The sequence below is a fragment of the Eptesicus fuscus genome, chromosome 15 (assembly GCF_027574615.1).
Source record: "Eptesicus fuscus isolate TK198812 chromosome 15, DD_ASM_mEF_20220401, whole genome shotgun sequence".
Lineage (NCBI taxonomy): Eukaryota > Metazoa > Chordata > Mammalia > Chiroptera > Vespertilionidae > Eptesicus > Eptesicus fuscus.
The window spans coordinates 3,881,063-3,905,017 of record NC_072487.1 but is presented as its reverse complement, the minus strand read 5'-3'; the positions used below and the strand labels follow the sequence as shown (position 1 = coordinate 3,905,017).

General features: G+C 42.0%; 1 protein-coding gene across 6 annotated transcripts in view; it reads left to right on the top strand.

The window, feature by feature from the left end:
* The window catches only part of SPIN1 (spindlin 1), a 94,016-nt gene extending 70,061 nt beyond the window's left edge, over nt 1-23,955 (top strand). For all 6 annotated transcript variants that reach the window (XM_054726900.1, XM_054726902.1, XM_054726905.1 and 3 more), the window contains 3 exons: nt 12,786-13,039; nt 16,874-17,107; nt 20,802-23,955. In XM_054726900.1, coding sequence (XP_054582875.1) covers nt 12,786-13,039; nt 16,874-17,107; nt 20,802-21,001 — 688 coding nt within the window. In that variant the 3' untranslated portion in view covers nt 21,002-23,955. The remainder of the gene's footprint in view (nt 1-12,785; nt 13,040-16,873; nt 17,108-20,801) is intronic.

Sequence of the window (23,955 nt, the reverse complement as noted above, 5' to 3'; positions counted from 1 at the left end):
GCCGGGTCAGCAGGCTGCTTTGTCTGCCTGGCGCTCCGTTTACTCATGGTTAAAATCAGTGTTGGATTAGAATCGTGGGTTTTCAGCTTTAGCATAGAGTCTTTTCTGCAGATGAAATGTTAGTAGAAAAGCAGAGTTGGAGCCTCACTCTCCCCTTGTCTGCCACACTGCGGCTCTCCTCCGGCGGCCAGGTCTGTCTCGTGGCACATGTAGCATAGGGGGTCTGAGCAATAATCCCCTGTGCACACGCCTCTGCTTGCTTGAGGGAGAGGCACAGGGACTCACAGCAGAGGAGTGCAGCAGTCATTGTCCTGAGCACAGCAGTTCCTGTCCCATGGGTGCCCGGGGGTTCAGGGAATCAGGTCTGAGGTGCTTAGAGCAGAAACCTATGTAGCTGGGTCTTGTTTCTAACCTATAGAAACAGTTACATGTGCCTTCCTGCAGGCCAGACCCCTTGCTACGCTACATTTTGGGGACAAGCTTGGGACAAGCCTTTCCTGACTTTGCAGGAGGTTGTTTGGGAAATGCATTTGCATGGAAAGGACATCCTGAAGGGAAAGTACTATAGTTGGGGAGACTAAGGTGAATTTAGCTATAGAGGTTCTTTTTTTCAGTTTTCAAATGTAGGTCTCTTTGTTTCTTCCGTAATTGGAATAGTGGATGGGTTTCCATTTCAGGGCGCTTTGGTCTGTTTGCTACTAATGTATATCTGGAAAATGGACAGGAGCTGTTAGTGTTGTACACTAATTTGACCTCTATTTCCAGGGAATGTTTTTCTTCAAGACATAATACTAGTCATTGACAAAGATTGTCATCATAGTCCTCCTCCCCATGTACTTACTATAGTTTCTTGTGGTTTTCATGGCATCCCTCTCAAGTTGGAACCATGCACCCCTCTGTATATAGAGGTTCTGTTATTTGACCAAGGTCATACAACTAAGAAGTGACTGAGCTAGGATTCGGAAACAGGACAGTCTGATTCTAGAACTCATGGTCATTACCACACTGTATTTCCCGAACATGTTTTGTTGTCTCATCTCTGAAAAATGTTATTTCAGTCATAAACAGACTAGATAACTGTTAGAGCAAGTATTTAAATCATGGTGCTGACAATTTTAAATTGGTCAAAACATGTAATACTTTTCAGTCAACTTGCAATACCTCGGTTATAGCAGTGAAAGTGAATACTCTGTTACTCACACCAGTGGAAGTGAAGAGCCCTGTGGCAGACCCTTGTGGCACGTGGACATGTCAGGTGTCTGCAGGTACACTGTGTAGACAAAGTGGTGAAAGAAACCGTAAGGATTGGGATGGAACACTTGACTTCTTTCTCCTATTTTCATATTTGTCACTCGAAGCTGGGAATGATAATATTAGTATAGAATTTTTATCAAACAACAGGCAATCAGAAAAGCAGGCTTTTCCCCTCTCTACTTGCTGATATGTATCTTGCAAAAGACCATTGTTTTGATTTAATCAATATTTCCTTCTGAAATCTGCTGGAACAGAGTAAGGGAACTGCTTTTATATCACAGTACTAAATAGAAGAAGGAAAGAGTGTCAGTAATCTCTATATATAAAACCCTAATATGCAAATAGACTGAATGGTGCAACAACCGGTTGCAAGGATGTGTGCTGAACACCAGGGGGCGCGCGGAACATGGCGGGTGTTGGCCACAGCAGGATGGTGGAGTAGGTGAGCGGGGTCGCCAGATCAAGGCACGGCACCGGTCACTGTCATCGGGGCGAGCCTCTGGTGGTTACTGAAAATTCTTTGCTCCCACATGCCACAGTCCCACCTGGCGCTGGCACCTGGTGCCCATGCCAGCCCCGCTAGCACCTGCTGCTGGTGGTGCCGGAGCCGCCGCTCACACCCGCTCCCGGCTCCTGATACTGGCCCCGATCACTCGGTGCTGTCCGCAGGTGCAAGAGGCGGCTGCCAGCCATGATTGCCCCTCAGGGCTTCTCCACCTCCCCCTGTTCCTGAGGGGTGATTGGGGCCAGCAGCCACCTCTCGCACCTGCTGTCAGAGACGGCCCCACTCACACCCGCTGCTAGCGCCAAAGCCACCGCTCGCACCTGCTGCCGGCGCCCAGTGTCAGTCCCAATCGCTCAATGCCGTCAGCAGGTGCGAGCAGCGGCTGCTGGCCCCATCACCCCTGAGGACTTCTCTACCTCCCCCTGCTCCTGAGGGGCGATTGGGACAGCAGCCACCGCTTGCAACTGCTGCTGGCACCAGCCCGGATCGCTCCGTGCTGTCAGCGCATGGGAGTGCCAGTGGTGGGAGCTGGGCTGCTGGCAGACCGGACTGGGGGCCGCGGCGGGAGGAGCTGGGGGGCGCGGAGGGTGGGCTGAGACCCACCCCTGTGCGCTCCACAGCCTCGCAGCTCACAGTTCCTTTCAAGGTGCACAAATTCATGCACTGGGCCCCTAGTTTATATAATAAAGTACATAGTGTGTACTAGGTATATCTCAGAGAATTGTGATAATTGAAAATTTTAATTTAAGAAAGTATGGCGCCCTTAAATATTGGCTGCCAAAATAAGATATTTAACTAATGAGAAATAAGTTGTTCATTTAAATCATTAAGGGCGTCTAGATGAAAGTTCTTTCAACACTGGATTTCTCTTTTTAATGACAAATTAGAATGGTACTTTCAGAACTTATTTAAAGTATTGAGCAAAGTACATAAATGTCTCCTGTGCTCTCAGTTTACTCTTTTAGGAACATGGGTGATAGAAATTAGAGTCGTTCTGAATCCGCATTACTTAAGGTGTGGTGCTGGGTTAGCAGGTGCAGCGGCATTTGGAGCTTGCTTGAGCCGTTGATCCCTCTCCACACCTGCAAGTGATAGGAAGCATGCTGGAGTGTGAGAAGCACTGGCCTAAACCGTCATCAGGGCTGATAGCTTCGGCACATTAGAGAACTAAGTCAAGTTGTGTGGTAATTAGTAACACACAGTTATAGCAATGACAGGTGATGAGACGCTGTGTACTTGGTTACCACTCACTCCCATGGAAACTATAAGAAAGCTCTTCTTAACCATCAGGACAGATATCATCCTTAATGAAGCCACATACTTTCCAATCTCTTTATTATTTTTTCCCCTGAGTAATTTGCCTCAAGAAACAGGAAAATGATAACCAACGTTTAACTCTGGTTTCTCTACTTTTATCCTTGAACTGTTATTTGCACCTAGCTGTAATTTCAGATGACTTCGGTTGAATGAAGTAGTGTATTGGTGCCTGTATACAGTATTGCTGTTTGTCTGTTGATTACCTACCTGGTGGGTGATAGTTAAGAACATTTTAGACTCTTTCCCAGGAAATGTACAAGAGATTAAGGGCTGTTAAAAATCTATCTATCTATCTATCTATCTATCTATCTATCTATCTATCTAAAAGCCCAAGTGACTGACGAGCTAGTAGCTATGACGCTCACTGACCACCAGGGGGCAGATGCTCAACCCAGGAGCTGCCGAGCTGCGGTCACTTGGCAGCTGCGGTTCTTGGGTGATGCACCCGGAACCAGAGAGGAGGGAGCCCGATTCCAGGTGCGTCACCTGAGAACCACCCTCTCGCAATCTGGGACCCCTCGGGATGTCAGAGAGCCGGTTTCAGCCCGATCCCCACAGGCCAGGGTGAGGGACACCACCGGTGCACGTGCACCGGTCCTCTAGTATATATATCAAAAGGAACATAAATCAAAATCACCATATTCAAGAAGCCCCCATTTTAAGTGAAAAGGTTACTTTAAATACTTAATCTCACATTTCTGCTTGTGCTGTTCTTAGATTGCATGGTCTGGAGGTGACCAAAGTGTGATTGTGTCTTTTCAACACTTTCTTCCCGCAGTCTGACATGTTCTGTTTGCTTCTATAGAGACCATTTCAACTAACACGACCTTTAAATTTTTTTGTTGTTGTTTCTTAAAAAATCTAAATTAGCAATTAAAATAAAATGTAAGGACTTGGTTAATATATAATTTTTAATTTTCTAATGTAAGAGTTTTACTAGTGCCATTATCCAGGGATTGCAGTTGTTAATAATTTAATGCATAATTTAAAAGTCTTTTCTACATATCTGAATGGATAGTTGTGTGTATAAAGTTTTTCATGTGGTCACATTTTCTTCATTTGTAGGTATTTAAATGTCTTTAAATTCTTTTCTATGCTTTTAATAGCTATGTAGTTATTTCATTTTAAAGATACTCTTATTTATTGAATCAGTCAGACCTGTTGAACATTTTTTATTTTCAGTTTCCCCTATTATGAACACTTGCCCAAAACATCACTAGCTATATCTTTGTGCTCGTTATTTTCTTTTGATAAATTTCCTAAATGTTGAATCACTGGAACAGCAGAGTGCCAAATTGTTTACCAAAAGGGTTGTATCTATTCAATGAGCAGATATATAATAATTTTCGTTAAAATAACTCCTCAAAATTTGCAAGTTTTTGTTATTATTAATATAAAAAGGTCATTTTACCAGCAGGCTGAGAAACTTCTGAAAGATACAAAGCAAATGGGGACAGATTCATATAAAAACTTAAGTAGAGCTGAGAAACTCTCAGCCACTTTTTGAGTTGAAAAAGAAAATCTCCAAAAAGTGGGTATTGATGCTAGACCCTTACTGCCCAGGTCAGAGACAGCAAAGGCTGGCCATGACTGCCAGAGTCACTCTAGATGAGAAAACCATGGCACTAGTCCCCCGGCCGGTGCTCGCTTTACCTCCCCTGACTTACCGTCTCTGTGCTCACTCCTGGCTGCCCTATACCACCTGCCTGAGTCACGGCTGCTTCATCAGAAACTGCACTTAATGCTCAGACACCCGGACCTTGGCTTGTCCAGAAGTAATATACCACAGCCACAGATACAACTCTTCTCTTGCCTTGCATTTTAAGTATGCGCATCAGGAATCATCAGTTACCAAGGAACTGGCAGCATGACAGGAAGTCATACATAGAACAGGAGAGCTAACCAGAAGTCAGCAATGTGAAGAAAACCAGCACTCAGGTGGTACCAGGCCCACACAGAAGGCCAACCAAGAGTTCATAGAGGAAAACAGGAAAGGAAGTGAACATTATCCTTAGGGATTGGGGGCATGTTCATTAAACAAACAAACAAACAAACAAACAAACAAAACCCACACACAACACTTCAAAATTAGATAAGGAAACAGTTCATTTGTAGAAATTAAAAATACTATGTAAGATATTCAGGCTGAACTTCAAATCTGTGTTTTAACTAATTCAAGAAAAATTGAGCTGAGAAGTGTGTTTTTGTTTTTCAGATTTTTTAGAGAGAGAGGAAGGGTGAATGAGAGAGGGAGAAATATCAATGTGATAGCGAAACATCGATTGGCTGCCTCCTGCACACCCCCTACCGGAGATCAGGCCCCAAAACCAGGCTTGTGCCCTCACTGAGAATCGAACTGGCAACCTTTCAATGCACAGGACGATGGCCAACCAACTGAACCACAGCAGCTGAGCCAGGGCTTGCTGAGGAGTTCTTGATGAACAGTATGAAAGGGAAGTTGAGCCACAGTGGATAGATCTGGAAGTACTAGCATTCATTCATCTAATAAGAGCTTCAGAAAGTGGGTGGAAGAGGAACATAATCAATAATGAAGAAGATTTTGCACAGGTTTCTGTAGATTGACCAAGTACTAGTGAGGGACCATTAAAAACACATCACAAGCCCTGGCCAGTGTGGCTAAGTTGGTTGAGTGTCGTCCTGTGCACCGAAAGGTTGGATTCTTGGTCAGGTGCGCTTGATACTCGGTAGGGGGGCCAAGTAGGAGGCAGCTGATTGATGTCCTGCTCTCATATCGATGTTTCTCTCTCCCTCTCTAAAAATAAATAAAAAATGTTTTTAAGGTGTTTAAAAAACAAAAGAAAACACATCACAAGTTCTGGTGATAGTTCAGAATCCAGGAACAAAGAAAAATCTAAAAGCAGCTCAAAGAGATAAACAGGTTACCCTCAAAGAAGCGAGGATCAGATTGGCATCTGTTGTCTGTGACACTGGGAGGTAGAAGAAAATGAAAGTGATTTTTCTAATAAATGTGCTGAGGGGAAAAGGATTTGGAACCTGGCTTGTATACTAGGTTATTCAGGATGAGGGCAAAATAATACTTTGATGCGTGCAATAATATAGAGTTTGCATTTATGATCGCTATCTGATTTATCAGAGGATATATTTGGAAAGACAAAATAGAAGAAGATATGTGGAAACATTAAGGAAAAAGGAATGAAACCCTTGCTTGTTTATTTTAAATAAGGCAATGGTTAAAAACGTTCTTAAGCTAGTAGTAAAAGGAAAAATAACAATTTGGAACAAAAGTCTAAATTTCTACAATGTGGTAAAAGTGGCCAGGTGACGATACTATGAGCTAATGTGTTTGCTTTTTTACATTTTCTTTTTTTTTTTTTTTTACTAAGAATTTTTTTGTTTGTTTTTAGTCGTGCTTGGTTTGGGAGAGGGAAAGTGTAGGTTTTGATTTAATTGTGGGTTTTTAGTAGAAAAATGTAAGTATAAATTTGATATTTTTGGAAGTTAGATAGAGGTCATTGCTATAAGATTAAAAATAAGAGCTGTAGATAAGCTTTATTTGGTGGAAAGAAACCTCATTCTAACTGTACAGAAAGGAAGAAAGGGATGAAAAAATGAAAGCAGACATAAAATAGCATGTTCGAACAGACCCAGGCATATTACTTACCACAGCAAAAGTTAATTAAAATCCCCTTAGAGAAAGTAAGGAAATAAAATCCATGCAAAAGAAAGGGTTACATGTCCTCAGAATGAAAGGATGCCGGAGCCACTTGAATAGAGATGCCCGCTAGCCATGTTAGTCCTCTGTGCAGTTCAGAAGAGGGAGGAAAGACAGCCCGAGACCACCTCTGAAGGTGAGTGGGAAGAAAGCTGCTTGTTCTGAAATGTGGTGACTGAAGGAATGTCTGTGTCCCTCTTCCAGAGCCAGCTGCACAGAAGCATGTCACCAGTGAGTGCAGAAAGGATGAGCAACTGCCCTGGAACCCGCTGCTCTGAGTTTGCCAGTTGCACTTTTCTGCCCTCACTTGGCTAAGTTTTTATTGATGTGTTTTTTTAAATTTTTAAAATTTTTATTATTATTATTATTTTTTTTTAGAGAGAGAGAGAGGAACAACAGTGTGGGAGAGAAACATTGGTTGCCTCCTGCATGCACCCCAGTCGAATCCTCAACCTGGGTATGTGCCCTGACTGGGAATTGAACCCTCCACCTTTTGGTGTTTAGGATAATGCTCCAACCAACTGAACCACACTGGCCAGGACTGAGTTTCTATGGTTTTGTTTAGAATCATGTTAACAGAAATTTCATGTCTCTGAGTCTAGGCTAGAATATCTTTCCAGTTGTAGTCCGTGTTCTTCCAAGCAGCAGAACCAGTGGTGTGTGCGTGCACGTGTGTACACAGAGAGTACGTACAGACCCTGAGAAGAGCTGATGTGGCAGCTAGTGTTGGAAGGCAGAACTGCTTTTTTCAGGGAGAACAGTTTTTCTCAAGCCTCCAACTAATTGGACATGGCCCACCTCTATTATGGAGGAGTCTGCTGGTTCACATGATTTTCTACAAAAGTCCCTTAACAGGGGGAAAAAAGTGCAGTAGCAACCTGAGTGCTGCAGCTCAGCTAAGTGACACATTAAAATTCCCCATCATGCTGGTGCAGATGCTGTGTTTGCTTCCAGTTTGGTAGTGAATTACAAAATGGTGCACGTGACTGACTGCCTTCCTCCGCAAGGTGGGGAACTCACCTCTGACTTGGCCGTGAAGAAGCTTGATCTGTACCCAGCCTGGATCACTAGGACTTTATGCCTAAGATCAGAAGATAGGTAATTGATTGTCTCTGATGAAACATATACTGCTGTAAAATTCCTGTATTCCAGAGGAAATGTAATCACTGTCACCAGTCTTTTTCCACAGAGGGCCAATTGGATGTAGTGGCACATTCCCAGGGATTATGAAAAGATCTTGAATTTCACTTTCTTTTGGTGTTTGAGTGTTATTAATATTTTTAATTTACAGACTTGATAGTACTTCATTAAGTTTTTCTTCTTCTCTTCCACGGAAGTTTACATGCAGAGTCTATTTATTTATCTTCCTGGTGATACAGGTTGGTTCCTTCCCGTGAACAGTATTGAACTTAGCCCTTGGCTCTGTCCTTTCTCTCCTTTGAATGTAAGGTAGTCTGTTCCAGGTTATATGGAACTGTTTCTACCCTACCGTTTTTTCCTCTCCTTTAGAGTAGTGTTAACTCTATTGTCAGAGCAGATAACAGTTACATCCTGTTTAGTTCTCTTGTTCCCAGGATTGTTCTGCAGTCAGATATACTCATGCTTACTACTGGCCCCAGACTGAATCTTTCCCAAGTGTTCCTTGAGTATCAAACTCTGTCCTGCGACTTCTGTAGGAGGCATCTGTGAAGTCAGAGTTCCCCGAAATCTCACACGCCCACAGCTTTGTCTGTGGCCTTTTACTTTTACTTTTGAGGTCAGTATAGAATTCCTGGTGTATAATAAAATCTTTGGCTACATTTTCTTTCCTGCGGACCTAAAGTTTTTTATCCCCTTGTCTTGTGGACCATAGTGTTGCTGTCACATTCTGATTTCCTTTCCCTTACACATAATGTAATTCTTTTGCCTGGGTGCCCAGGAGAGGTTGTTTTCTTTAAGGTGCAGTTGCTTTACTAGAATGTCTTAAGTGTCTGTAGCTCTATGTGCATATGTACATTTTAAGTCTTTTATTTCAGGAAAATTTTCTTGAGTTATTTCAGTATTCTGTTTCTTCGGTTTTAGTTTTGGGTAATTCTGTTAATATTGAAGTTGAAATTTCATATCTGTCACCATCTCTTAATTCTTACATTTTTTGCCTCATCTTTACATTATCTATTTCCCTTATGTACCCCCAGAGTGTCTATTTCTTTTTCTATTCCTCGAGTTAAGTCATTTCTGAAAAATTTTCAAGTGCTACTTGTTTCCTGACCTGTGCCTGGTTCTCCTCAGGTCTGGTGTAGCTGTCTTGTTGCTGAGGGAAGGCACTCTCTTTCATGGCTTCTGTGTGGGCTTAATGTTAGGTGGTAGTTTCCTCTCCTTGTGAGCATAGTTTGGGTCTGCCTCCATTGCCTGTTGGCCCATCATTCCGATTGTTACAGTATCACCCTGTGTTGGTTCCATCACAATCCTGTCCTTACTCCTGTAGATGAGAGGGTGAGACCATTCCAGGTCAGCTACAGCTGTCTGTCTCTTTGCCTGTGGCGTACTTGAAAATAGAGCCTCTGACTAGTCTTGATGTGAGACCTTTTGTCTGCCTCCTTTGGGACTTGCCCTCAGCTTCTGAACCCCCTTCCCTTTGTCCTGTGGCCCATCCTTCTCATTAGGATACTGTCCCCAGCCGGGCACGCTCAGTGCAGGCTCCGCCTTCCCGGAAGGCAGTGTGCTGGGTGTTTGCAGAGCCTGGAGGGCTGGGGCAGCCCTGTGTTTCCTGGTCTCCACACTCTGCATGGAACCTTGGCAGCCTTTCTCAGTCTGCTCAAGTTTTCCTTCTGGCGTGTCCTCCAAATGGTGTCCCCCTCTTGCTTAGGTAAAATTCCACGCCTCATCGAGGCAATTCTAATGGTTTGCTATAACCTATTTCTCTGTGTCATAAAACACTAAAATTTACCAAACTGGTCTATTTAAAATATATATAATTGTAGTTTTAAATATTACAGCTTACAATAAATTTGTTCTTTTTTAAAGTGTATTTGTGTTATGCCAGTTGTTTCTAACTTTTATTCATGATATACCAAATAAGAGCTTTATGCCATAAAAGTGTGGGAGGGGCCCTGGCTGGTATGGCTCAGGGGTTGAGCACTGACCCAAAAACCAGGAGGTTGCTGGTTCAATTCCCTGGTCAGGGCACATGCCCGGGTTGTGGGCTTGATCTCCAGTAGGGGTTGTGCAGGATGAGGTCCTCTCTCATTGATATTTCTCTCTATCCCTCTCCCTTCCCCCCCCCTCTCTAAAAATCAATAAAAACATATATATTTTTAAAAATGTGGGAGCTTGTATTCAGGCCAAGTCTTGCCCCCTTTGGGTATCGTTGGATATGTAGGTGAAACAAATATTTTTTTTCCCTGATAGCAAGAGCCAGGTGTATTATTTGTAAACATTGTATGTAGATTTTCAATCCTCCCTAATAAAATAGTAATATGCAAATTGACCACACCTTCGCTATGCCCAAGCCACGCCCACCAGCCAATCAGGGCAAGTATGCAAATTACCCAACAAAGATGGCGGTTAATTTGCATACACTGAGGGACAGAGGAGTGAATACTGAAAATAACTTAGAAGGAAGAGGGAGGAAAAGCGGAAAGCAAGGTGGCTGTCAGAGGGAAAGTCCAGGCGGGGCGGAGCGTGGCGGAGTGGGGCGGGCGGCAGCGCACGTGGCCGTAGCAGCCGCTTGCAGGATTCTTCCTGCAAATGGGCTACTAGTTGTTAATATCTAGAAAGAATGTAGTTTGGTGTTGCCCCAATAATTTTTAATATGTAAGTATTTGTGACAAATGTGTTTAAGATTATATTTTCTAGAGAAGTAATGGTGGTATAATAAATGAATATAAGCCCATCTGAAATGCAGTTTTAAGAATAAACTTCAGCCCTAGCCAGTTTGGCTCAGTGGATAGAGCATCGGCCTGCAGACTCAAGGGTCCCAGGTTTGATTCCAGTCAAGGGCATGTACCTTGCTTGCGGGCACATCCCCAGTACAGAGTGTGTAGGAGGCAGCTGATCAATGTTTCTCTCTCATCGATGTTTCAAACTCTCTATCCCTCTCCCTTCCTCTCTGTAAAAAATCAATAAAATATATTTGAAAAAAAATGTATTCTAAGTCTTTAAAAAAATAATAATAAACTTCAATGTCTAGTTTATTTTTACTGTTTAAGCCTGGGGGTGGGGGTGCAAAATTATGTGAACACTAGAGGCCCGGTGCATGAAATTCGTGCATGGAGGGGGGTTGTCCCTCAGCCCATCCTGTACCCTTTCCAATCTGGGATCCCTCTCACAATCCAGGACTGCTGGCTCCCAACGGCTTGCCTGCCTGCCTTCCTGATTGCCCCTAACCGCTTCTGCCTGCCAGCCTGATTACCCCCTAACCACTCCGCTGCCAGCCTGATTGATGCCTAACGGCTCCCCTGCCAGCCTGTTTGCCCCCAACTTCCCTCCTCTGCCGGCCTGGTCACTCCTAACTGCCCTCTCCTGCAGGGTTGATCACCTCCAACTGCCCTCCCTTGCAGGCCTGGTCCCTCTCAACTGCCCTCCCTGGCAGGCCTGGTCCTTCTCAACTGCCCTCCCTTGCAGGCCGGGTGCCTCCCAACTGTCCTCTCCTGCTGGCCATCTGTGGTGGCCATCTTGTGTCCACATGGGGGCAGGATCTTTGACCACATGGGGCAGCTATATTGTGTGTTGCAGTGATGATCAATCTTCATATTACTCTTTTATTAGATAGGATAGAGGCCTGGTACAGGGGTGGGGGCCAGTTGGTTTGCCCTGAAGGGTGTCCCGGATCAGGTGGGGGTTCCCTTGGGGTGTGGGGAGGCCTGAGTGAAGGGCCTGTGGTGGTTTGCAGGCCGGCCACGCCCCCTGGCAACCCAAGTAGAGGCCCTGGTATTTGGAATTTATTTTCCTTCTACAATTGAAACTTTGTAGCCTGGAGCGGAGCCAAGCCTGGGGCTCCCTCCACGGCCGGCAGCCATTTGTGTTGGGGTTATAATTGAAACTTTGTTGCCTTAAGCAGGTGGGCCCGGCCAGGGTGTGCCCAAAGCTTTGCTTCCCCTGTTGCCGGCGGCAACCCTGGCCTGCTCTCTCAAGCTCCATTCTGCTGCCATTTGTTTGAATTTGTTTACCTTCTATAATTGAAACTTTGTAGCTTGAGTGGAGGCTTAGGCCTGGCAAAGGCAGGCGGAAAGCTTGGTTTCCTCTGTTACCTAGGAAACCTTGCTCTCTGTGGCTGTAGCCATCTTGGTTTGGGTTAATTTGCATACTCGCTCTGATTGGATGGTGGGTGTGGCTTGTGGGTGTGTTGGAGGTATGGTCATTTTGCATATTTGTCTATTATTAGGATTAGAATGGATGAAATTAAGTAGTTATACATTTCTTTCTAATTTTTTCTTTTTTATTATGTTTTTAAATTTTTACTGAATTTTTTTTTTTTTTTAAGGGGAGAAGGGAGAGAGGGAAACATTGATTGGTTTCCTCCTACACACGCGGCCCCGCCAACACCACCATCACCACCACCACACACACACACTCTGGGGATGGAGCCCTCAACCCGGACATGTGCCCTGACTGGAATAGAACTGGTGACCTCTCTGTCTATGGGACAATGTCCAACCAACTGAGCTACACCAGCCAGCGCTATACTTTTTTTTTTTTTACTAGAAATGGACTTATATTCTCTAAGGCTATAAATTTGGCTGAAAAACTGATGCTTAATGTTGGGGCTTGAGTTGCCCCTGTGTAGTCAAGTTTTTCTGCCTGTCCACACCTGGGTGCACAAGAAGCTCCTACTGCCACCCACCGTGGACGCATGGTGGTAGAGAAGAGCCCCCACGTGAGCCGCACTGCATTGCTGTGGGGCTGCCCGGGTGGCAGCCTTAGCGAGCACAGTGTGGTGGGCTGGGGAGAGCATGCTAGCTAGCAGCAGTTGTGTTGGATCCAGTAGTGCATACCTTTGAGCTGATACCTTACGTGTCTGTGTGTGTGTGAATACAGAAAACACCGGAGCAGCGTGGGGCCGAGCAAGCCCGTGTCCCAGCCTCGGCGGAACATCGTAGGCTGCAGGATTCAGCATGGGTGGAAGGAGGGCAGTGGCCCTGTCACCCAGTGGAAAGGAACCGTTCTGGACCAGGTGCCTGTAAACCCTTCTTTGTATCTTATAAAATACGATGGATTTGACTGTGTTTATGGACTCGAACTTAATAAAGATGAAAGAGTGTCTGCGCTTGAAGTCCTCCCTGATAGAGTTGGTAAGTTCTCTTTACTATTTCTGCGTTTATATGCTTTAAAGATAATTACTTAAATGAATGCTTTCTGATTATTCTTCTGTATTATTGGTATTGTTATTTTTATTGGAGCACAAGCACTCTCTATTTAAATCAGTCACCTAATACCACAAAAGTTGATCAGTGCATGTTCTAAAGGAACTGTGAGGGATATAAATACAGGGGTGGGCAAAAGTAGGTTTATAGTTTGTATGGAAAAAGACATGCAGGTTATGATGATTACTGTGGCTTTATTAACACAAGAGAATGCCACTCATAACTAACTGTAGAAAAACAGACTTTGTTGTTTTTTAATCCTCACCAGGATGTTGTTATTAATTTTAGAGAGAAAGGGAGAGAGAAACATTGATTGGTTGCCTGCCGTATTTGCCTTTACCAGGGATCAAACCCTAAACTTAGGTATGTGCCCTGCCCGGGGATCAAACTCGCAACCTTTTGGTGTACGGGACGCTGCCCACCGGCCAGGGCAAGACCAACAGATTTGACAGACTTTTGTTGTGGTAAGAAACACAACATAAAATTTACTACTTTAACTATTTTTAAGGTTACAGTTCAGTAGTGTTACGTATATTCATTCACATTGTTGTAACACAGTTCTTTAGAACTTTTTCATCTCGTAGATCTGTAATTCTATCTCCCTTGAACAACTTCCCTTTTTTCTCTCCCCTTAACCCCCGGCACCCACCATTCTAGTTTCTGTGTCTCTTGAGTTTACTTCGTAAGTCTTACAGTGTTTGCTTTGTGATTGGCTTCTTTCTCTCAGGATAATGTCCTCGAGTTCATTCACATTGTAGCACATGTCAGGCTGTCCTTCCTTTTCGAAGCTGATACTGCTCTATTACATGTATAGACCATGTTTTGTTCATCCGTGTGTGGACACTTGAGTTGCTTCAACCTTTTGGCTGTTGTGATCAATGCTGCTATGAACATGGGTGTACAGATATCCCTTCGGGACCCTGCTTTCAGTTCTTTTGGGTGTATACCCAGAAGTGGAATTGCTGGATCATATGGTACTACTTTGTTTAATTTTCTGAGCAACATACATAGAATTACTGCTTTCCATAGTGTTTGTAACATTTTACAGTCCCACCAGCAGTGCACTAGGGTTCCAGTTTGACTACATTCTCACCAATTCCTGTTATTTTCTGTTGGTTTTGATTTGCATTTCTCTGATGATTAATGATTTTGAGCATCTTTTCCTATGCTTTTTGTTCATTGGTATGTAATTTTAGCAGAAATGTCTATTCAAGTCCTTGCCCATTTTTTGATCAGGTTATTTGATTTTGTTGTTGTTGAGTTGTAGGAGTTCTTTATATATTCTGGAGATAAATGAGTTTTAATTTAAATAACAGTATGACAAATTTATTGATAATGATTTTAGATTCTACATTGCATTTAACCTTTAAGGAGCTGCCACACATTGAGATTTGATATATTATGATAAAAGACTATCTAGAATTATATGAAAAGATTAATAGATCAAAATAATATATAACAGATTGAATGTTAAAGCAGATATAAGAATCTAGCTGTCCACTTTTCTTACTAAGTTTTTGTTAGAAGATAATTATTTTTCACTAAAAATATGTTTATATACTTGGCCAGTGTGGCTCAGTTGGTTGAGCATGGTCCCATGCACCAGGAGGTCGCAGGTTCAATTCCCAGTCAGGCCACATGCCCAGGTTGTGGGCTCAATACCTACTAAAGGGATATGCAGGAGGCAGCCAGTCGATGATTCTTTCTCATCAATGTTTCTCCCTCTCCCTCTCCCTCTCTTTCTCTTTCTTCTTCTCTCTGAAATCAATAAAAACATATTTTACCAAAAAATGTTTAGGTAGATATTTTTAAATAAATATTTTTAGATTTATCATTTATAATTTGTACAATAGTTGACATTGACAGTTGTCATCTGTATAAACAAATGACTCTTTGGAGCCCTCAAAATTTTTAAGAATGTATAGGAGTCCTGGGGATCAAAAAGTTTGAGAACTTTTGGTATGAAGAAACTTGTTGGATTTCGTTTTAAAATTATGCACAGTGGGGAATTCTATGTACTTTTTATTAATTATCCTATAATTAAGCAAAGAAAACCACCGTATGTTTTTAGAATATCCTGATAAATTGGATAAACGGTATCTCTACCAAGAAATTCTAATCTTTGTTCCTTTGAATTTTATTTAACCGAAAGAAAAGCACTCACGAGTAAAATAGGTTTGCTTATTTATTCTAAAGACATTTGTCTAAAACTGAGGAGAAACCTTATAATCAGCGAGAGCCTCTATAATTCCCAGTGTTAAAGAAATGAAGCTTGTAATTTTTGTCTACCTCTTTAAAGAAGGTGGAGCAGGGCTGTGCAGAGGGCTGATACACCAGTGGGGAGGCTGTGCTGCTAACCACACAAGCCGTCCAGAACAGCCCGCTCTCTGAAATAATTCATGCAACAAATAGGAACCACTGTGAGCGTGGTATTGGAAACAGGATGGGAAAGGCCTCTCCTTGCATCATGGTAGGCTAAAAGCAAGTAAACAAACATGTAAAACAAGATAACTGTAGATGATGATAAATGCCATTAAGAAATAAAACTGGTGAGGTGACTGGTGACTGAGGCTGGTGGCTGCTTTCCCCAGGGTGATCGTGGAGAGCCTCTGGGAGGAGACCTGCTCAGGAGCCAGCCCTTGAAGGTGTGGGGGCAGCACATGGTCCAAATGAGGAGGCCAGGGGGTGTCCCAGGAAAACAGAGGTGCCCGTGACACTGAGGTGAAGGCAGTTAGGAGGGAGGTGACAGAATAGGAGTGAAGAGGGCCAAGAGGGGAAGATGGCCCATGAGAAGCAGTTCGTTATTCAGATTATGTGAAAGGAAAACACGGCTGCATTTTAAACAAATGAACATGCCCGGCCGCTATTGCTCAGTGGTTGAGCATCCACGTATTAACCACGGGGTCAGGGTACCTGCCCCGGATTGCAGTCTGGATCCCCAGTAGGGGGCATGCAGGAGGCAGCTGATCAATGATTCTCTCTCTTCATTGATGTTTCTAGCTCTCTGTCCCTCTCCCTTTCTCTCTGAAATAAATAAAAATACTTTTTAAAAAACAACAGCCCTAGCCAGTTTGGCTCATTGGATAGAGCGTTGGCCTGCGGACCTAAGGGTCCCCAATTCGATTCCAGTCAAGGGCATCTACTTCGGTTTGCAGGAGACAACCAATTGATGGGTTTCTCTCACATCGATGTTTCTCTCTTATTGATGTTTCTCTCACATCGATGTCTTCCCCTCTCCCATTCTTTCTAAAAAATCAATGGAAAAATAGCCTTGGATGAGGATTAAAAAAGAAAAGAAAAGAAATAACAACAAAAAAATGAACAATACAATCCTATATAACTGCCACAAAGGTCACTCTGGTTGCTGTGGGAATAGATTGAAGGAGCAAGAATAAAATAAAAACCTAAATAGGTTAATTTCTTAGTTTTAATAAATGATCTGTGATTATTTATGTAAGATGTTAATATAAAGGGAAGGAAGTCCTAGTTTAGATACAGCACCAAGAGCAGATGAGTTCAGAAAAATTTAGAGGAAAAAATATTCTCAAAATAACTGACTTGGGGCAATAAAATAGTTCTGATGGAATCAAATCTGGGCTAGGTCCAGCAACGTAATTTTGGTGGTGGTTCTTAAAACCCACCAGGTGATTCTGATGCTGGCTAGTGTATTGTGTGGACAACATTTGAATAAGTTCAGTTTTCACAGTAGATATTCAGTAAAACCCTTTATAGACCATTGTTTTCTTTTGTTTTTGTCCCTAGCAACATCTCGAATCAGCGATGCACACTTAGCCGACACAATGATTGGCAAAGCTGTAGAGCACATGTTTGAGACCGAGGATGGCTCTAAAGACGAATGGAGGGGAATGGTCTTGGCACGTGCCCCTATAATGAACACATGGTTTTACATCACCTATGAGAAAGACCCGGTCTTGTACATGTACCAGCTCTTAGATGATTATAAAGAAGGTGACCTTCGCATTATGCCTGATTCTAGTAAGTATGAATTGACAACTTTTATTTTTGATTATTCAAAAGTAATGTAATTTTAGAGCAAGATACTTGATAAACTATTTTGCAGATACAGTTTTTATTTTAATTAGTAGGGATAAGTCACACATCAAGCATAGGTTGTGAAATTTTTACCTCTTTGCCAAGAGTAATTTACTTTTTGTGGCTATTTCCCTGCTATGGACTTTGGACTTTCATATGGATGGAGTGTATGGTATGGGGCCCTTTGTGACTGACTGGCTTCTCTCACTAACCACTGTTTTCAGGGCTCGTCTGTGTTGTAGCATGTGTCAGTACTTCTCTTTTTATTTATGGGCAAATACAACTCCTTGTATGGATAGACTATATTTTGTTTGTTTGGTCATCTGGTGATAGACATTTGGATTGTCCTCTAGCTTATTTACTGTGAAGACTGTCGCTATAAATATTTGTGTGCAAGTTTCTGAATGGGTGGGTGTTTGCAGTTCTCTTGGGTATGTAGACACCTGGGAGCAGAATTGGTGGATCATAGTGATCACTCTGTTGAACTGTGTAGGGTACTGCCAGGCTGATGTTAAGCATTCTCATCAACAGTGTGTGAGGGTTCTGGATTCTCCAACCCTCACCAACACTTCTTGTTATCTGACTTGTATTTTATTGGTTGTGAAGTGATATCTAATTTCCCTGATGACTAAAGATGTCAAGTATCTTTTCATTGTGTGTCTTTGGAGAAATGTCTGTGTCCTTTGTACTTTTTTCAACTGGCTGTCTGTTGTGTGTTGAAAGAGTCAATATTCTAGGTACAAGTCTCCTGTCAGCTACATGATTTGCAGATACTTTTACCTCATTCTGTGGGTTCTCATTCACTCTCTTGGTGGTGTTCTGAAGTCCATTTTACCTATGATGCCTTTGTTGTTTGTGTTTTTGGTGTTGTATCTTGTAATCTGTTGACAAATCCAAGGCTACTATGTTTTCTTCTAAGAGTCTTAAGTTTTATTTCTTAAGCTCTTCTATTTAGATCTTTGATATGTTTTGAGTTAATTTTTTGTTTATAATGTAGCTTAAGGGTTCAGCTTTATTCTTTTGCATGTGACAATACAATTGTCTGAGCACCATTTAAAAGAAAACAAATACCAACACAATTCTTTTCCCTGTTGAATGGTTTGGGCACCCTTGTTGAAAATCAATTCCTTATAGATGTATGGGTGTATTTGTGAACTTTCCCTTCTTTTCCATTTGTCCATATATCTGGTCATACTTGATTAAATTGTTTTGTATTAAGTTTTAAAGTCTGGAAGTGTGAATCTGTCACACATACACCCCCATTGTTTTGCCTCTTCTGGGTCTCTTCTTAAGTCTTTTATTCTTTTTCATGCTATTGTGAATGGAATTAGCCTGTTCTTTTTAAGGCTACTCCATGTCCTTTCTTCAAACACTGGAACCCTGGACAGACACAGACACTCACTATATTGGTAATGTGACTGCATCTCTATTGCCTTTATTTTTTTCCGTTGATTTTTAGAGAGAGAGAAACAGAAACATGGACTTGTTGTTCCACTTACTTATGTATTCATTGGTTGATTCTTGTATATGCCCTGACTGGGTATTGAATCCAAACCTTGGCGTTTAGGGATGACACTCTAACCAACTGAGCTACCTGACCAGGGCTTCTGTTTCCCTTTTTTCAGTTCTTTCTGTGAACAAGCTAGTCAGTGAGCTTATTCACGTGTTCATCAGGCCCTGACTTTCTACCTTCTAGATTTTTTTTTTAAATGTTTGAGTACATTTGTTACAGATGTGTAATGGAAAGTATTTATATAGGCAGGAGTTACCATGAAAGCATTTCTCAAGAGCATTATGAAGTTGATTTTTTTTTAAAGAGATATATCCAGTCAAAGTAAGGGTTATGGACTTTGATGATAGAAAGTGTGTGGTCATTTGCACATTACCCATCTCCTCTCACATCCCAGCCACTTCTCCATCCTGTCTTCTCTCTCCAGACTGCTAAGTACTTTTGTGAGTGGTATGAAAGCGTGTTTGCCCTTAGAAACAGTGTTGATGCTCTGAGTCAGAGCTCTGCAGTGGCCTCTGTGAGTCCCTTGTTTGTTTGCTCATCGTACTGTAAAATGTCTGGGAACCATGCTTTTGGAATTCCTTTGTAAACATGAAAGTGATGGTATGATGCTGCTGCTTGAGGCAAAAGCATTTTTGAAGAGATTTCAGCTTTGCTTTCCTCTTACTTGTTTAAAAAAAGTACTGATAAGATATGTGTGCTCAAACATTTTAGTTGTATTTTTTGTGTCTCTTAGTACCAGAGATCAGAATAGGGTTTGGATCGTGTTATTCAATGAGAGAATTTGTTGTATTCAGAGGCAAACTACTGTTAACATGATAATGATCCAAACCAGGATCCCTATAAGAATAGAATGGTACACTGCCAACCATTGTGCCCGGATGACCAGCCTAAGCCTGGATTGCCTTGAGAAAACCAGATGTCCAGTAGCCTTACCTGAAGGCCCTGTCCTCTGCTGGTACATGGGAGGAAGTGCAAGTTCTTCAGGACCTATTAGAGGCTTCTAAAAATAGAATTGTTAATTGCCTGCCTCCCTTTCCCCTTTTTTCTCTTTTACATTGTTTCTTTGTTGTTGGTGGTGATGGTTTGCTCTCATTACATGTGTATTACTAGAACAGAGTTCCTACTAGGTCATAGGGCTGTTCCCCCACACTAAGGTTTTCTTGGGGACCTTTAAAAAAATACAGGTGCTTTAGCCATCCTGGGAGACTTGGTTGTAATTGGTTTGGGGATCAAGTTCACTTAGCACCTAATTTTAAAGCATAGGAAATCTTTTGTTTTCTTTTATATTTAATATATTGGGGTAACATTGGTTAATAAAATCATAGAGGTTTCAGGTTTACAATTCTTTAATACATCATCTGTGGAAATAAATCTCTTTTGTTTTGAAACTGGGTTAGGAAAGCAATGTATAATGCAGCGAAGTTGAGGATAAAGAAGCTTTAAGACCAGAAGTACTTAGGCATTTTAAGTGTGTAGCATATTCTCAGTAATCCCAGTAGGTATTGTCTGCTTTGAAATCCTATTTTAGAGTAACTCAGACTTATTTTTAAGAAGGCATATTATTATTTAGCTTGTTTTCCTTGGCCTTTTTCTTCATTTAGTCCATACCTCTTCAAGTAATTATAGCCATAATTAAACATGAGCCAAGGGGATTTCTGGTTAGCACTCTTAAGTTTGTTTACATGTCTAGATCTTGGGGATCAGCACACTGTTGTTGTAAATGAAGTTTTGTTTGTTTTTACAGATTTGAGAGAGAGAAAAACATCGATTGGTTGCCTCCCGTGCGAATCCCAACCAGGGATTGAACCCACAACCATTTAGTGTATGGGACAACGTTCCAACCGACTGAGTCACCCGGCAGGGTAGTAAATGAAGTTTTACTGGCACACAGCCACACCATTCATTCATGTATCATCTGTGGCTGCTCTCACACCACAGAGCAGAGCTGGGTAGTTCCTACAGAGACCACATGGCCTCAAGTCTGGCCCTTGAAGAAAAAATGTGCTGACTCTTGGTCTAGATAAGATAAACCCAGGATATTAAAAATGTTTGTTAAAATAGACATGAGTTAGTATGTATCTAAAAAATGGCTATAAATTATTTTTCTCCACTATTTACATATAGATGATTCACCTCCAGCAGAAAGGGAACCAGGAGAAGTTGTGGACAGCCTAGTAGGCAAACAAGTGGAATATGCCAAAGAAGATGGCTCTAAAAGGACTGGCATGGTCATTCATCAAGTAGAAGCCAAACCGTCTGTCTATTTCATCAAGTTTGATGATGATTTCCATATTTATGTCTACGATTTGGTGAAAACATCCTAGATGTCGTCATGAACTTTGCCAAATTTGTGGAACTATTAAATGTATAATTTGTAGACATAAAGACTTTCTGCTTTCCAGTTTAATGAAAGCTTAAATGTCCCTGCGAACCCACAATCTCTGCCAGCAGAACGGGTTTTGTTCTGAATAGTACAGATTTATGTGAACACAAAGCCTTTTGTGTTAGCAACTCCTTCCTCTTAAAAGAAGTCTGTCTGTCTGGAGGGGAGTTACAGGTAAAAGTTAAGCTAGTATCATTGTCAATTAAAACTGTAATCGATTTTATCCATTTCCCCTTCACTCTTAACATTCTCTTATTCTGCTGCCACAATGCAAGCATAGTTTGGTATTTTTGTTACTGCCTTTTTTTGAGATATATATGCATCAATATCTACCTATGTCTGTGTGTATACGTATATTATATATATATATATATATATATATATATATATATATGCACACACAGATTTTTGCACGTGTGTACGTGAGCGTACACACACACACTTTATTGGCAGTCCTTTCTTTGTGGATTGGGATGGGGTTAAATAATTTTCTCCAGTTTAATAGGAGTGCTTGATCCAAGTCAGTCATATTTAACATATTAATGCTGTTTATTTAAAATTAAATTTGGGCACAGGAAGCACATAGGGATGTTCAGCTTGTTTCAAAGTCGAAAGTTCAGAGCACCTTTTTCAATGTGGAGGCTTCAAACCATAAGTCCAAATAGAAATCACTTCTCAACAGCTAATGACCCACATTAGAATTTTATAAAATAGTTAGAAATCTGGGTAAAAGGCTGCCTTTAAGTCTAAGCTTTGTAAATTCTTTTGTTTACATATTTTATCAAATACTTTTTTTTTTTTTTTTTTAAAGCAAAGCCCAGGTGCTTGGTCCACACAGTGTAATGCCAGTGTATTTTGGACACACATTGGGTCCAGTATTTGTACAAATCAGTAACCTGGGTTTTGGTACATCGGTTACCCGTGTGTATGTGGCGAGTTCCTGGAAGAGCTAGTACTTTATATTAATAATGTAAGTGGAAGAATGACAGTGTTGCCCTCGAACAAGTTCTCTGGGACACTTGCATTTTTATTGCTACTATTACTGATACATGATTATGGTCCAAAGGCTTTTCCCCTGGCTTTCCCCCACAAAGAATGTCTAGGCAAATACCAGCTAAACCTCCTGACATCTTTTGGGGTGCTGTATGTTCTTGCTTATGATGTGCTGCTTCTGTGGACACTGTTACCCCAGGATCAGTGGCCCATGCTCCTTTGTTGGTGTGACTGATAGCAGCCCTTAGCCACAGAATCCTTCCCTGGCTTATTCCTTCAAGGTAGTTTTTACTGAAAAAGTGTTTGGTTTAGCAGCAATACACCCATGTGTCACTTTGTTTTAGATAAGCCATGGCAGTTTGAAAGGTAGGATAAGGCCTTACGTGAAACCAGTCTCTTGGGAGATTGGAAATCTTACCTAAGATTTGGGTAAAAGGCTGAACACTCTTGCTGTCAATCGACTTCCATCATGGCTGTCCTTGCTGTCAGAGATTTTGTAGTTTAAAGGTCTCATGTGTGGTTTGCATGATGCCCACTTCGCTCCAGGAAGGCTGCGCCTAGTGCTGGTGGATGGTAACCCCGCACGCCATATACGTACACACCACGTTTCCTACAGCGTATCCAGCGCCTCATCGCAGCAGCCAAGGGCGAGCTTCTCCATGCAGTGAGTTACCTAGGTCTTAGGTACTCCTCCCGTGAATAAACAAGTGTCATCTGCACGCCTGTCCGCTGCTCTCCTGGTGGCTCTTGGAAGAGTGCCTGCATGTGAATCTAAGGCCAAGCCTGGCTCCCCAAACCCAGTGGACACGCGGCCCAGAGAGGGAGTGTGTCTAGCGCGTGCACTACACAAACAGCACAGTGACTTCGGGCTGAGAAACAAAGCTCGCTAGAAGTGTCCTGCTGAGGGCCGGGTCAGTGGAAACATTTCTAGCATTCCTTCCTTAATGGCTTGCATTGTGGTATTTCCACAAGTACCTTTAGCAGCTTCTCGGTGCCACATGGCCTGCCAATCTAGATGAATGTGACAAGTGATTATTGTTATTATTTTAATTATTGCTCCATTTTTTGCCTTTAGGGGTGAAGGAAGGGGAAGGGTTTTTTGTTGTTTGTTTTCCATCTTTTTTTTTTTTTTTTTTTTTTTTTTTTTTTTTTTGTGGCTTATACCCCACTTCCTGATGCTGTGACTAATTCTGCTCCCTAGCCAAATATATCAGGCTTCATTTTAGGCTCATGTTTCAGATCTGCATGCATTGCTTGCGTTTTCCTGGTATCTGGATGTTGGCTCCTTGTCCTAGGAATCCAACATTGATTTCCAAAATTATCATGGGACTTGTGACAACACAAGACATGAATCTGTATAAAATGTATTGGCCTTCCTCACTGACCTGCTATAGTATTATTGTGTCGTGTGTGCGTGTGTGATGTCTGGCTGCCATGTAAAGCTTCAAAGGAAAACCTTAAAGCAGACCATCCCTTTTTGCATGCTCTATTCTGAGTAAAATGTTCAATGTAACTAATGAAAAATGCATGTTAAAGATATTTAGGTTTTTTTTTTTTTAATCTTTGTTTTTACTTGTTTTCAGTTTCCTGTATATTTGCTTACTGTGCTGTTTTAGTGGTTGTAGGATAAAATGCACTGGTGAAGCAATGTAGTGCCAACAGGAGGTGATTTTCCAGTTGTGTGTGTCATGCAGCATTTGAAGGGACTGTGCATCTTAGAACAATCACAGTTACCTCTAAACCAGATTTCATTTCTATTATTTTACGTGCCAAACCCCGAAGTGCATTGGGCTTGAATCTCTGAACGCTGTGGACCCATTGGAAGACTGTTTTGATTGTCACAAATTGTAGTGCCTGAAAACATTCTTAAGTGATTGTCTTAAAAAAAAAAAAAAAGAAAAA